Genomic DNA, 13,949 nt, shown 5'->3' with positions numbered 1-13,949 from the left:
TCTGAACTTGAAGGATCTGTAGAGATTCTGTATGGAGGAATGGTCTCAGATCCCTTGCCAGGTGTTCTCCAACCTCATTGAGCTGTTATCTTGGCAAAGTGAGTCTGCTAAAAGTATTGAATAAAAGGGTGCCAATAATTATGGCCAATGTATTTGAGAAAAATATTTATTTAATAATGAGATATTTCCCCCGTTTCAATTGTTTTACTTCAATTAAAGGTTAGATTTTTGTAAATTTTTTTTGAATGAAAGATCAAAAGGATAAACAATGCAGATTTTTTTTCACAGCATTCTTTGCTCATATTTACCAGGGGTGCCAATATTTCTGGCCACTACTGTAATCGGATAAGGTCCGATCAATGTTACCAGTACAAAATGGAAAAAGCTACTTACATATTACATCAGAGGCTGTGGTAACTGAAAATTCTTAGTCTTTTAGTGAATTTTAAAAACATTAATGGATAAATGTAATCAGTTTGACAGTCAGGGGTTTTCCTTTTATCGAAAATGTTTTAGGCGGCCGACAAAGCAAGATTTTGGGTCCCGAAGCAAATTTAATGATATTTATCTTGCTATCGGTGCTTTAAGTGCTAAATATGCTTCTCATTTTAAATGCATGAATGAAACCTGGTTTCACGTGAGTGTCTGTAGAGCCAGTGATTAGAAAACAGGAGAGAGATGCCAGTGGGGTTTGAGGAGAGAGACGAGATATTCAAAATGTGTTCCAATGGAATAATTCATGGGATATTGTTCAGATGACAAGATTGTAGTGCCCGACCGATATATCAGTCAGCCGTAGCCTTTCACCGATATATCGGTATCGGCGTATATTTTTACTGATATGTGCCGATATGAAAACTTTTTTCAGAATACATAATGCAGAAAACAATGCTTTAGAATTGGTGTCATAGCGTAGTTTGTCCAGCAGAGTGTGCTCCAACAGCACATTGTTTACAGAGCTGACTCTGAGCTGATGGTGGCTCTGCAGACAGGGCGGAGTTGAGCTGTGTCTCGGTAAGTTAACTAGTTTGTGAAATATATACTGGAAACTTAATAAACAATGACCCCATCATTTTCCCTTTTCAATATAACTAATATAACGTTAACCCTGTCCTTGACAACCATGTCACTCATGTCTGTTTGCTGTTAGCAAGCTATAGTTTGTCAGTGCAGTCAGTAATGTAGCAGATTGAAAGAAAAACATCAGAGCATCATTTTGCAGCTCAGCAGACAACAGTGTGGTGGTGGATTGTGTCCGATGAGTGTTGATTTCATGCTACGCTGTTATCTAGTTGGCGAGACACAATGCTGGAAAGTAAAATAAACAACGTCTGTCTTTTACTCTCCGTAACAACGAGCTTATAGCTAAATAGCTAATCACGTAGTTTGTATACAGCAGTTTTATCTGTATGTGTATTTTGCTTTTTATTAATACTGTAAGGCACCATGAAATTTAAATGGGAGTTTAGTGACTTTTAGTCCATCTCTACTTGCTTTTGCAGCTTTCTAAATGCTGGTGTGCTTTTAAAAGGTGACAAAATTCCCATTCTGGGAAAATGGACCAAAAATATAAAAAAATGGTGTTTGCAGGGACATAGACATTTTTGTCCAATAAAATTTCTCTAGAATTAGAATGTCCCCTACCTCTATTAGAGAATAAAATCATGGTTTTGCCAGGCTGTGATGCAAACTAAAGGTTATTGGCTATTGATTTTTAGTTTCAATAGAGCTGTTCAGCCATGACGTCAATTTGTAGGCGAACTCAGAAGTCTAATTCGCCATGGGTTACCTCAGAATTTTCTTATGGGTTTTTATAATGGGGTTTTTGAACTTGTGTAAAATAATGTCTGTGGTTAACATTACTTGATATGTGGATGTTTTGTTCTACAACATAAATTAGACACAGTCATACTTCAAATGTGAATTTTGAAGCTGGTGTGTGTTTTTAAAAAAAGGTAAGTGTAACGAGGATGAGCTACGCCCCCCTCCTCATCACAGCATTTAATTCAATATGGTTTCAAAATTACCGTTTGCAAAATGGTTGTGTAATTTATGTTGTAGAACATAAGTAATGTTTACCACAGACCTTATTTTTCTCAAGTTCAAAAACCCATAGGAAAGTCGAGAGGTAACCCATGGCAAATTCTCTTCCGGGTTTTTGGACCACAAGTTGAACAACTCTATAGGAAATTTGTGAACTCTGAAGCGAAAAATTGCATTTGTCAAACAAGTTCATGCAGCCTTTTAAAAGTGTATTCAGTACGTTTCAGTATGTGACACCACAGCTGAGCTTATCCATGAAAACATACCAGTAATATGTATCAAAAGACATGCTTGCAGTGTAATTTGTTAACATTTTGGGAAAGAGGCAGGTGGTAGAATGTTTACCACAATATTGCTGCAGGAAAATTCACAATTTGAATGCTTAAATTATAATTACTCAAAGCATTGTGACATCGTCTAAGAATAAATATTCTTTCCTCTGATATTTTCTTTTTACTTTTCCACCTCACAGAGCAGTGGAAGCCCATTAACCCAGAGGAGAAGAAACAATATGATCGGGAGTTCCTGCTTGGCTTCCAGTTCATCAGTGCAAGCATGCACAAGCCTGAGGGTTTGCCACACATCAGTGACGTAGTGTTGGACAAGGTGAAGCTTCCATCTGGACCCCCCTGAGATTTAACCTATGTCTTGCTAAATTTACAATCCCCTTCTTTCCCATTTGCACAACAGGCAAATAAAACCCCCTTGCGGCCTTTGGATCCCAGGAGTATGATGAACTGTGGGCCTGACTTCACACCCTCATATGCTAACCTGGGCAGACAGTCATCTGGAGGAGGTCGAGGACCGGTCGGTTTACTCTTTCATTTGTCTGACCATTAAAAAAATTAAGGGGATAGTTCACCCCAAAATGAAAAAAATTCTCATTTACTCACTCTCGTGTTGTTCCAAAGCTGATGACTGTCTGTCTTCGGTGGAAAACAAAAGAAGATGTGACTGACGCTGCAGTCACCATTCACCTGCATTGCATTTTTTTTTCTTCTTAAATGGTGCATGATGATTCAGGCTGTCATTCTGCCTATCACCTCATTTTGTGTTCTATGAAAGAAAGTCATATATGTTTGGAACAGCTTGAGGGTGAATAAATGACAGAATTTCCAGTTTTGGGTGAACAATCTCTTTGGCATTTTTTTAGATCAATTATTTTTTTTTTTTTATTGATTTTTTTTTTTTTTTTTTAAAGCACTCCTCCCAGTCTGGACGGCGCCCACAGCCGGGTCGAGGCAAAGAGCAACCCCGTAACCCCAAGATCATCACCAGCGTGTCTATTAAAGACAATGTGGAACTCAACCAGGCTGAGAACGCTTGGAAGCCTTCGGTCAAAAAGCAAGGCAAAAGCAGAGGAGGAGAGGAAGAGGAGGATGACACAGAGGCTGCAAAAACGCAGGAGCTTTTCCGCCGTGTGCGCAGCGTCCTTAACAAGCTCACGCCACAGATGTTCCAGCAGCTGATGAAGCAAGTGACTGAGCTCTCCATAGACACCGAAGAGAGGCTCAAGGGGGTCATTGACCTCATATTCGAGAAAGCCATCTCAGAACCCAACTTCTCTGTAGCTTACGCCAACATGTGCCGCTGCCTTATGGGGGTGAGTCACGTCTATCTGTCTGTCTCAATCTATTTGGATTGCTGCACTGATGACCTCTGTTTTGTGCCACATGTCTGGGCCACTGATCTGCACTGATGGGTTTGAGGAAGCTTTTCTGTTTTTCTGTAATTGAACCAGTATCTTATCGTTCTCATCTGTAATGGCAGCTTGTCAAAGCAGTAGCACCCCCCTCATAAGAAGCTTATTGCAGAGCTTCTGATTTGTCATGTTGCCATTCATGAAATAAATGTTTTATCAATTTTAAAAGTAATTTTTTGTTTGTCTTTCAGCTTAAAGTCCCCACTTCAGACAAACCGGGAGTCACTGTGAATTTCCGTAAACTGCTGCTCAATCGTTGTCAGAAGGAGTTTGAAAAGGATAAGGATGATGATGAGATCTTTGAGCAGAAACAGAAAGAGCTGGATGCTTCCACTGAGGTGATGTGCCACCACATATTTGTTAATGATTTTGAACACTTCTTACAGTTGAATTAGTTTTATTGAAAGCATTTTGATTTTCACCGTAGGAAGAGGAACGCCAGCGCCTCAAAGAAGAGCTGGAGGATGCCAAGGACAAGGCACGCAGACGGTCACTAGGCAACATCAAGTTCATAGGAGAACTGTTCAAACTGAAAATGCTGACAGAGCCCATCATGCATGACTGTATTGTGAAGCTCCTGAAGAACCATGACGAAGAGAGCTTAGAGTGCCTCTGCAGACTGCTATCCACCATTGGCAAAGACCTAGACTTCGAGAAGGCCAAGGTACAGTACGTTAAGTCTGGTTAAGTGTTAACATACATTTTTTTTGCCTGTTTTAATTTTTTTTTGTTTTTGAAGGGACAACATGATAACTATACTTGCATTATCATCATAAAGAGCTATGGGTTTGAGTTGGTTAAAAAAGGCATGGTAAAGCTAGAAGGATTCTTCTATGACTGCTTATTTGGCCTTACGTTACAATAGTCTTAGAGAACTTAGCAATTTTTGTGAAACAAAATCGTACCGTTACAGTGCTTTTGATATTTGTATGTAATCATGAGCATACGCTCTGGAAATAATGGAAACTTATGTTTGGGACTACATTCCTTTTCACTTTAAAATACATTCTAGAGGATGGTGTCCTTTTATACAAAGAGGTTTGACAGTCACACTCTCCTTACTGCCAGCCGTTTTCATTCGCTATAGTCCATTACAATCAGATTTAAAGTCATTCAATTTTTTGTGCAGCCTCGTATGGACCAGTACTTCAACCAGATGGGGAAGATCATTAAAGAGAAGAAGACGTCTTCTAGAATACGCTTCATGCTTCAGGATGTTTTGGACCTCCGACAGGTAACGATGTGTTTCAGCAAATTAACAGTATTTTTTGTGGTCTGAAGCATGGTACGTGTTTATCATCAAGGACGATATTTTTAAATGATCTGCATCGGCCAGTAAATTTTCCCATTTGGCAAATTAGTTTCTTAAGCTGTGAGGGCACAGAGAATCTCTGCTTGCATGTGAAGGAGCCTTTTCATCAATTCCCTGTAAGTGGTAGCCGTCTTGTCTAATGATAAAAAGGTAAATATAAAAAAACTACCATCATATATCATCTACAATTATGTGGGTAATCTCGTTTAAACATATTTAATTCACAAACTTCATGGACCTTGCGCAAATCCGTTTTCCTCCTTTTGAGTGCTTGTATATCTTCCTCTTAAGAACGTTTTGTAACAGCCTTGTTTAAATCTGATTCACGAATCCCTCTGATTCACGAATATTGCATGACGGTTAGTCTGTGACACTCCAAACAGGCGCTCCGGGATGAGAAAACTGTAAGCGGTCAGATTGCTGCTCTCACTGGATCCACACGAGAGAGATAGAGCAACTTTAAAGTAAAAGAGCTTCACATGCGGCGAGTAAATGTCTTTCACTGTGCACTGTATGTACAGTTCGTTTGATTCTGTCTTTTTGTAAGAAAAAATGCAGTTGCTAATGCGCACATATCGTCTGTGGTTGCTGGACTACTGTGTGCACGGTTATTTCATTTCTGATGTACGACAATTTCTTAATGTGCAAACAAGTACTAAAATGGGAACTGCTATCTACCATATAAACACAATATAATTTTGAACAATTTTTTCAGTTGCGTGAAAGTTTGAGGATCTAATGCTAAATAAAAGTTAATTCATTTTTGCCTATTTATGTATATGACATGCTGTTATATTAAATTGTGATATTGGCCTATTGACCACCCTGCTGTTTTTATATCAGCATTGGCCATTAAAAAACCCATCAGTCAACCTCTACTACTGGCAGCTGTTTATCACTTTAGCTAGGCAACAACTCTGGATGTAAAGATGCCAGCTTCACGGTTTTCTTCATATCTTTGACCCTTTGGATTAACCACCAAAGTTTGCATGCAAATTTTTATTTTTTTATTTTTATTTTTTTATCTGTCCTGGATTGCATTGCAGAGATGCGAAGAATGCAAGCTGCTCTCTAAAGGCAATTTATTCAGAGACAAGCAGCTATGAGAAACATAAAATACAATAGATGTGATAGGGAGCATTCAGAGATGCAAATTATACGTCATCAATAGCAGTTTGCTTTCGTTATTTACGGCAGAATGTTTATACAAACTGCAAACTTTCACACTAATTGAACGCTGATAACAAGCTGACCTGGGTTTGCACCAAAAGCTGTTGTGTGAAAGTGGCCTTCATTTTTAAACTAAAAAATTATTCATTATGCACTCAGTCTTTCCTGTCCTTTTTATTTCTTACTCTCTAAATGTCTGCATACTGTCTCTCTCACACAGAACAACTGGGTGCCCAGGAGAGGAGATCAGGGTCCTAAGACCATTGACCAGATCCATAAAGAGGCTGAGATGGAAGAACACAGAGAGCAGGCCAAAGTACAGCAACAACTTCTGTCTAAGAAAGACTCAGGTCAGGGTCGAGGGGGCCGTGGTGGCCCGCACTCCTCTGGGGGCCGTGGTAGCCAAACACAGGATGAGGGCTGGAACATTGTTCCTATTACCACCAAGAACAGACCGATTGACACCAGCCGCCTCAGTAAAATTACGAAGGTGAAGCCTTTTCTCCTTGAAAGTGAAGATCTTGCATGGCATAATATACAAACTATGGAAGTTTGAATAATGCACTATCTTAACCACATTTCCTGTCTTGTCTCTCTGCAGCCTGGTGATTTCAACAACCAGCTTCTGGCTCCAGGAGGAAAGGGCTCATGGGGTAGCTGGGGCAAAGGGAGCAGTGGAGGGACTGGAGCAAAGTCCACTGGAGATCAAGGTGAGTTGTTGCCAAGTCTTATTTAAATTGGAACAAGCACAGCATACAGAAGCCTAGCTCTTCATGTCATAAGTTCTTATCGAAAATTCATTTTAAAAACCTTACATAGGTTTTAATATATTTTCACTTGTTTTTCACCATAAAAATAGCCATGGAAGCTGGCTTGATGTAAAATTACTAACTTATTCATGTCATGTTTCCAGCATAAATATTATATTATATCATAATATTTAAACCGTTACATTGATATTACTCATACCGTAGTAAGATTTTGATCATTATGCCATCACTCTTGTCATTGTGGAGTTATTAATTTAGTTGATTCTTGGTATGGTCTAATGTTGTCCTCTTATCTAATTCAGACCAGGGAAGACCTGCCACTAGCACACTCAACCGCTTCTCTGCATTGCAGCAGTCTGCACCCTCTTCATCCTCTTCTTCCTCAGCGGACTCTGATCGCAGAGTGCCTCAAAGGTAAGCTTTTGAAAAACTCTTGTTGCTCTAGTGGCACAAAGGACAATTGACTTCAGTGTTACATGATAATAATTCTAATGTTATCATGTCTGTTTCTGACTCCTTGTTTTATGTCCATCTGCTGCGCAGGAGTAGCTCCAGTAGGGACAGAAACGACAGAGATCGTGGTGACCGAGATCGTGGTGATCGCGACAGAGATCGTTTCGAGCGCTTCGATAGTAGGCGTGAGGACCGGGACAGAGGCCTGGACAGACCCCGTCCAGCCCTCACCAAACGCAGCTTCAGCCGTGAAAATGAAGAGCGTAGAGGAGGTGACAGCCGTGGACCACCAGATTCCGTACGCCGTGTGTCCAGCATGACGGAGAACCGCGACAGAGGTAGTCGTGAGCGTGAAAGAAGCAAAGAGACAGGTGAGAGAACTGTCCGAAACTACAACAGCAGTACAGAAGAGTTGAACTGTAAGCATGTAAGATGTCAATTGATGATTGGAGGTTCATACATTGATTGCACTTCTGCTTTTTTGATTTTCTCAGTGAAACCCATGGCGGCTCCTCCACCCCCCGCTCCAGCTAATCCAACTCTGAGTGAGGATGAGCTGGACAAGAAATCCAAAGCCATCATTGAAGAGTATCTCCACATCAGTGACACGAAGGTATGCACATTTAGACATGTCTTTATCCTAGTTGTTCATAAAGTATTTTTTGCCCCACCGATGACCTCTATTTTGTGCCATTTCACTGACTCTGCTCTCATGTTACTGATATATAGGAGGCAGTGCAGTGTGTGCAGGAGCTGAACAGTGCCCCTATGCTCTTCGTGTTTGTACGGAATGGTGTGGAATCCACACTGGAGCGCAGCACCATCGCTAGAGAGCACATAGGTCAGCTGTTTCAGAAGCTCGTTAGGGGAGGAATACTACCTGCTGAGCAGTACCACAAGGGGTGAGTTAATAACTGCCAGCAGTCACAATATTATGACAAACGACGATGTACATGGACATCTGAAGATTGTAGCCACCTGTTCCACTGATGACCTCTGTTTTGTGCCACGTGTCTGGGCCACTGACCAACACTGATGGGATTGAGGAACTGAGGAACATGGAGGATCTTGAGTGGTAGTTGGGGAAAAACCTCTCAAAAGCCCCAGTATGGGAAGTCAGAATGAAGTTGACCGCATTTACTTTAATTATACATGTTCTTGGTATTATTGTGAATGATACATCTTAACACTTATTTGATAGAAAAAGCAAATGTAATCTTTCATCATATTACAACTGGCTCCAACTTAAAAGGACTTTTTCCTTTCCAACTTGCATCACCAATACAACTTAATTTTCAGCCAATATGCTAATGTTTTAAGAGGGGAGTAGTCCTTTGCAATTGACTGCAATGCTCACTTTTCATGATCCAATCAATTTCCGATGCACACAAAATTGTCCCACACTAAAAAAAAAATTATTTTTGAGGGTTCATGATTTCACCACATGGTGTTGTGTATGCAGATCTGGTCTCATGGTTTTAATGACTTATTTTGCCCACTAGACTACAGGAGATTCTGGAAATAGCAGATGACATGGCCATCGACATTCCTCACATTTGGCACTACTTGGCTGAGATCATCACACCCATGTTGCAAGAGGGGGGCATCCCCATGGGCCAGCTCTTCAGGTTAGTCAATGCCTTTCTGAGATTTAATTTTAAACTTAAGTTACATATACCCATATGCGAAGACCATAAACCATCCAAGCAAAAGAATTAAGGCATGCACACACAATCTGACTTTTTAAATGATTATTTCCACAGGGAAGTGTCCAAACCTCTTCTGCCTATTGAAAAAGCAGCTGTCCTGCTGGTGGAAATACTTAATATTCTCTGCAAAGGAATAGTGAGTTTTATGCTATTAAATATTTAATGAAATTTTCTTGGATACTCTACAGTTTCTGGAATTTTTCATGAATTTTTCTCATAGAGTCACAAAAAGGCTGGAGCCATGTGGTTGGAGGCAGGACTAAGCTGGAAAGACTTTCTGCCAGAGGATGAGGATGTCAATAAATTTGTTACAGAGAAGGTACTAAAAGCTGTTTAAGGAGCCTAAGTATTGTTCTATGTATTTGTCTTTTGTTCCTTAATATATAATATATATGGTTTCTTTATGGGCACGAGGATGTGTTAAAGGTCTTGAAGTTCCAGACCCATATGTCTGTCTTTCCTGGATGATTTTAGGCAGAATTTTCAGGACTGACAGCGCTCAGGCCCCTTCCACTATCATTAAATGGATAAAAGTGCAAAGACAACATTCTTCAAAATTTGGACCGTCATGAGTGAGATTTGGGTGAACCAACCCTTTAAGATGTTCTATTTGCAGAATATGGAGTTCACCCTGGGTGAAGAGTCTGAGATGCCCAGTAAGAAAGAGCTGACTACAGAGGAGCTGAGTAAACATTTGGACAGGTTGTTTCAGGATAAAGCCAACAACCAGAGGATCAATGACTGGGTAGAGGTGAGCACATGAGCTTTAAATTTCAGTGCTCTTTAATCAAACTTTATTGTATTGGAACGATCTGCATTAAAGCTACCAAGTTATCTGTGTGGGATTTGGACTCACTGGCATTTTCTCTTCAAAGGCCAATTTAGAAGAGGAGCAGATAAACTCCAATCAGTTTGTGCGGGCCTTAATGATGGCTGTGTGTCAATCTGCTGTTATATGTGAGTGAATCCGTGAGACCTTCCTTTGACTTCATTTCTGAACTTTTCCTGAACTGCACCTGGTTTTAATTGCATTGTGCATTGATAAACTATTATAGGTGAGAATCCCTACAAGGTGGATGTGGAGCAGATTAATCTAAGGTCCAGGCTGCTACTCAAGTATCTGTATGATGAATCGAAGGAGCTGCAGGCACTCTACGCTCTCCAAGCTCTCATGGTGCAGATGGAACAGCCGGCCAGTGAGTGTTGCTTTTTTTTTTTTTTTTTCACCAGTAGTCTCACATATAAATTTGCTTAAAGCCTTTCCATGGTCATGGAAAACATGGAAATATCAGGGGCTTTAAATTTATTTCCAGGACTGGACAAGTCATAAATTATCACAATTCTAAAGCCACATCTGAATATGAATTCCGTACTATATAGTATGCCAAAAGCAGTATGTTAAATGAGTAAAACATCTGAATCCTCAATGGGGAAGTTCCAGCATTACGGACATGACATTTGCAGTGAAAATGTGAAATTTAACTTCATATATAAAGTACTGATTTCCAGTATAGGGAACCTATTGTATAATCATAGACCCCTGTAGACAGTCAAGACATCAGAAATTTTCAGTGTAGACATGTTTGTTTTGTCCAGTTTAGATCGGGAAATGAACTCACACTATGGACGTGACAAATGGACAAGTCTTTGGGAGACCACTCTTTGTAAAAATCATGTGAATTGAAATGCAAAATCCAGAAATAATAATAGCCACAAAACCATCCAAAATGCTTTGAAACATGCTGAATTTGACCACTGATACATTGGTATGACATCCATCATATCCATCAAGACCTCATGAGGAATTTGGCATATGACCTTGCACGATTACTAAACTGCAAAGGGCTGTGCTTTGAAATATAGTCTGCATTTACCGTTTCTGTCAGCACTGCGCAAGTGAGTGGCGCCCTCTCAGCAGCAATGTTAGATGTTTTTCATATTCAAATCGCAAATTTTGTCAAAATGATCCCTTCTCAAATGTTGGCTATAAGTGCAGAAAGCTTGAAACACATCACTGACCAAAGCAATCATCAGCAATCTATCTGAATCATCATGGTAAAAGAAAAGAGTGGTGGATGTTTGATTCTCTCATTGATATCCACATGATTTGATATGAAGTGTCCGTAACACATTTAGCTTTATACATAAAGTATTATTCGAATGAATATTGTTTGAGTGAATATAGTTTGAGTAATATAAACTTTTCCTCTAAAATGTTACAGACGTGACGTGGCACTTAAATGCCAATCTATTATTTTAAAAAGTGCTGTTATGACAAATTGTATATATTTCTCAGATATTTCCTTCTCTTTCTGGAAATTGATTATTGTTAAAGTGGAAATAAAGAGTCCTTTGATCCCTATTTTACAACCATCAAATATGGCTGGTTGAAAATGTTGTTTTACAAATGGTGTACTCATAAGAGTTGGATAAACAATGCAGTTTCCTAAAGAATTTCATTATAGCACTGAAATACGGTGAAGTATAGACCTAAACGAACTATTTAAAAGGGGTTTTTATTTTTCCTTGGAATGGTTGACATTTCTGTGGAATTGCCCAGTATTCATAAAACAGTAGGCAAGAAATACCTGGATGACCTGCTATATCTGGCGAGATTCTGAAGTGTGCGTCCACTGACACTTCACTATACCATAATAAGTAGATGTCAGATTCACAATAAATTTGTCTTGTTATGCTCAGTTTCTAAACTGTTTCATCTTCTTGAAATTACAATTTGTAAGTGAAATCATGGAAAATAATTGGTCAAAGGATATGGAAACATTTCTTCCTCTACATTAAAACCTCTATTATTGAAGGTAAAGCTGAGTAATTTGTCTTTCTCTCACCTAGATTTACTGCGCATGTTCTTCGATGCCCTGTATGATGAGGACGTGATTAAAGAGGAGACCTTCTACAAATGGGAGTCGAGTAAAGACCCGGCTGAGCAGCTAGGGAAGGGTGTGGCCCTGAAGTCCGTCACTGCCTTCTTCACCTGGTTACGGGAGGCAGAGGACGAGTCTGACAACAACAGCTAATCCTGGACTGAGGCGGCCCACATAGCGCTGGAGAGGAACCAGTGCCCGGGACTAATGAGAGGATATCTGACATCCAAGTTGAAGTTGATCCTCATAATGCCAATCTGATCTATGCAGGGTGGCTCTTGATGAATACAAACTACAATCATTTCTCAGTCATTTCTTTTGCTCTCTATATCTCTTGTGGCTAATGTCCACCGAAAACAAAATAAAATGTAAAAAAAAAAAAAAAATTCTGCAGGACTGCTTGAACGTGTTAACAATTCATCGTCATTTATATTTTGAGAAATTGAAAACCGTACAAACCAACGCTGCTCTTTCATGTTAATATGGATTTATATGCAACGTGATATGACAGACCAGATATGGTGTCATATATTTTGTGTAGAGGGTATGATGGTGATCATGCCCTTTAGGTTTGTAACGTCAGATCAAACGTGGAGCTCTTACTTAAGGATTTCATTCTCTTTTGTGTGAGTGCGAGAGGATTCATGTTTTTAAATCCACAAAGATAAAGGTATATGAGCGTAGTATTTGCTGACTTCTCAAAGTGATGGATGAAATTTGAGTAGCGTTTGTATTTCCCCTTTTTTGCTTCCTGTATAGTCTAGTAAAGGGTGGACCTGTTGAATTTCAGGATGATGCTGGATGGACTTTGACCTTTCGTGCTGCTGGAAGAGGAGGGGGTAGGGGGGTCCAACATGCTTCCTAACTAAGCCATCCGTGTCCTGCCTCCTACCCCAAACTTTTGCATCTTACCTCTCCTGAAGAACTGATCAGGGTCTTCATGAAAGCCCTGCTTGAGCAAGCCTGCAGTGGATTTTAAGAGAAATCATTAAAACTTGAAGCATATAGAAAAATCAACTTGATGAAATGACAGTAATGATCCTAAAGCCTTTTCTACTTGCAAAGTGGAAACACATTTCAGGAGCATTCTGTACATATATATAGATGTTTTCTTGTTTTTGTTTTATTTTCAGACATTAAAAGTTAAAAAATCTGATGTTATGCCATTTATTGTTTTCCAACTGAAATGGCATTTTCCCTGTATTTAAGGTTTGTTTTCTTCCAGATGGTAAGAGGTGCTTACAATGATCCATTGAATAGTTTTATTGAAAAAGATGTGTAAATATTTTTTGCTCTCTTTATTATTTAAGGAATTAATGCTTTCGCATCAGACTGGAAACATTGCAAATAATAAAAGACTATTAAGTTGCTAAGAGTTTGCTTGAAGGATGTGAAATCTGGGGGCAGACCACTGTGGCAATTTGGTGAACTGCACCCAAGTGCTTTTTACGCTGTAGTTAGCTTTCCTACCAAAAGAGGGCGCCATACATATTTAAAAAAATGAAGCTGACAGAGATGTACTGCCATAATACACAATTGCAGCAGTAATGCTTTCCTTGGTGGACAGAAGGAAAATAATTATGTTATGAATGTTAATGTTAAATGACGTGACAGTGTTTACATTTGTAAACATAAGCCAATATAAACAGATTCTGTAGCTGCTTTTATCATATCATAATATGTAGTTTAAGTTAGTCATCAATAAAAAAATACTACTTCAAAAATCTAGGTTATTTGCTGTACATTTGAGTTTAAAGGTGCACTCAGTAACTTTTGTCTTTGTGTCATCTTGGACTTACACTGACACCTAGTGGCCTGGATGCAGCATCATTTAAAATCAATAGTTTTCAGTTTCAGATGCCATTGTAGAAAATATAGTTTTCACAGTCAACCATGATCACTTCAGTC

At 39.4% G+C, this 13,949-nt stretch overlaps 1 protein-coding gene and 2 non-coding genes across 16 annotated transcripts in view; all 3 read left to right on the top strand.

Annotated features, from left to right (window-relative positions):
- The window catches only part of LOC127441870 (eukaryotic translation initiation factor 4 gamma 1-like), a 45,332-nt gene extending 31,916 nt beyond the window's left edge, over nt 1-13,416 (top strand). For 10 of the 14 annotated variants that reach the window (XM_051699378.1, XM_051699373.1, XM_051699372.1 and 7 more), the window contains 18 exons: nt 2,516-2,649; nt 2,734-2,850; nt 3,245-3,646; nt 3,937-4,083; nt 4,173-4,409; nt 4,875-4,979; nt 6,448-6,717; nt 6,829-6,937; nt 7,300-7,411; nt 7,541-8,063; nt 8,180-8,352; nt 8,953-9,078; nt 9,214-9,295; nt 9,380-9,478; nt 9,776-9,910; nt 10,035-10,116; nt 10,215-10,355; nt 12,010-13,416. In XM_051699378.1, coding sequence (XP_051555338.1) covers nt 2,516-2,649; nt 2,734-2,850; nt 3,245-3,646; nt 3,937-4,083; nt 4,173-4,409; nt 4,875-4,979; nt 6,448-6,717; nt 6,829-6,937; nt 7,300-7,411; nt 7,541-8,063; nt 8,180-8,352; nt 8,953-9,078; nt 9,214-9,295; nt 9,380-9,478; nt 9,776-9,910; nt 10,035-10,116; nt 10,215-10,355; nt 12,010-12,194 — 3,179 coding nt within the window. In that variant the 3' untranslated portion in view covers nt 12,195-13,416. The remainder of the gene's footprint in view (nt 1-2,515; nt 2,650-2,733; nt 2,851-3,244; nt 3,647-3,936; nt 4,084-4,172; nt 4,410-4,874; nt 4,980-6,447; nt 6,718-6,828; nt 6,938-7,299; nt 7,412-7,540; nt 8,064-8,179; nt 8,353-8,952; nt 9,079-9,213; nt 9,296-9,379; nt 9,479-9,775; nt 9,911-10,034; nt 10,117-10,214; nt 10,356-12,009) is intronic. The other 4 variants (XM_051699377.1, XM_051699379.1, XM_051699381.1 and 1 more) reach the window with 1 other exon arrangement.
- LOC127443238 (small nucleolar RNA SNORD66) lies at nt 3,688-3,775 on the top strand. The gene has a single exon (XR_007897630.1). It is a non-coding gene; the product is annotated as a small nucleolar RNA SNORD66 (small nucleolar RNA).
- On the top strand, nt 8,432-8,507 carry LOC127443237 (small nucleolar RNA SNORD66). Its single transcript, XR_007897629.1, has one exon. It is a non-coding gene; the product is annotated as a small nucleolar RNA SNORD66 (small nucleolar RNA).
- Nucleotides 13,417-13,949: the final 533 nt, after the last annotated feature.

The sequence above is a fragment of the Myxocyprinus asiaticus genome, chromosome 6 (genome assembly GCF_019703515.2).
Source record: "Myxocyprinus asiaticus isolate MX2 ecotype Aquarium Trade chromosome 6, UBuf_Myxa_2, whole genome shotgun sequence".
Taxonomy (NCBI): domain Eukaryota; kingdom Metazoa; phylum Chordata; class Actinopteri; order Cypriniformes; family Catostomidae; genus Myxocyprinus; species Myxocyprinus asiaticus.
This window is presented reverse-complemented; position numbering and strand designations above follow the sequence as displayed.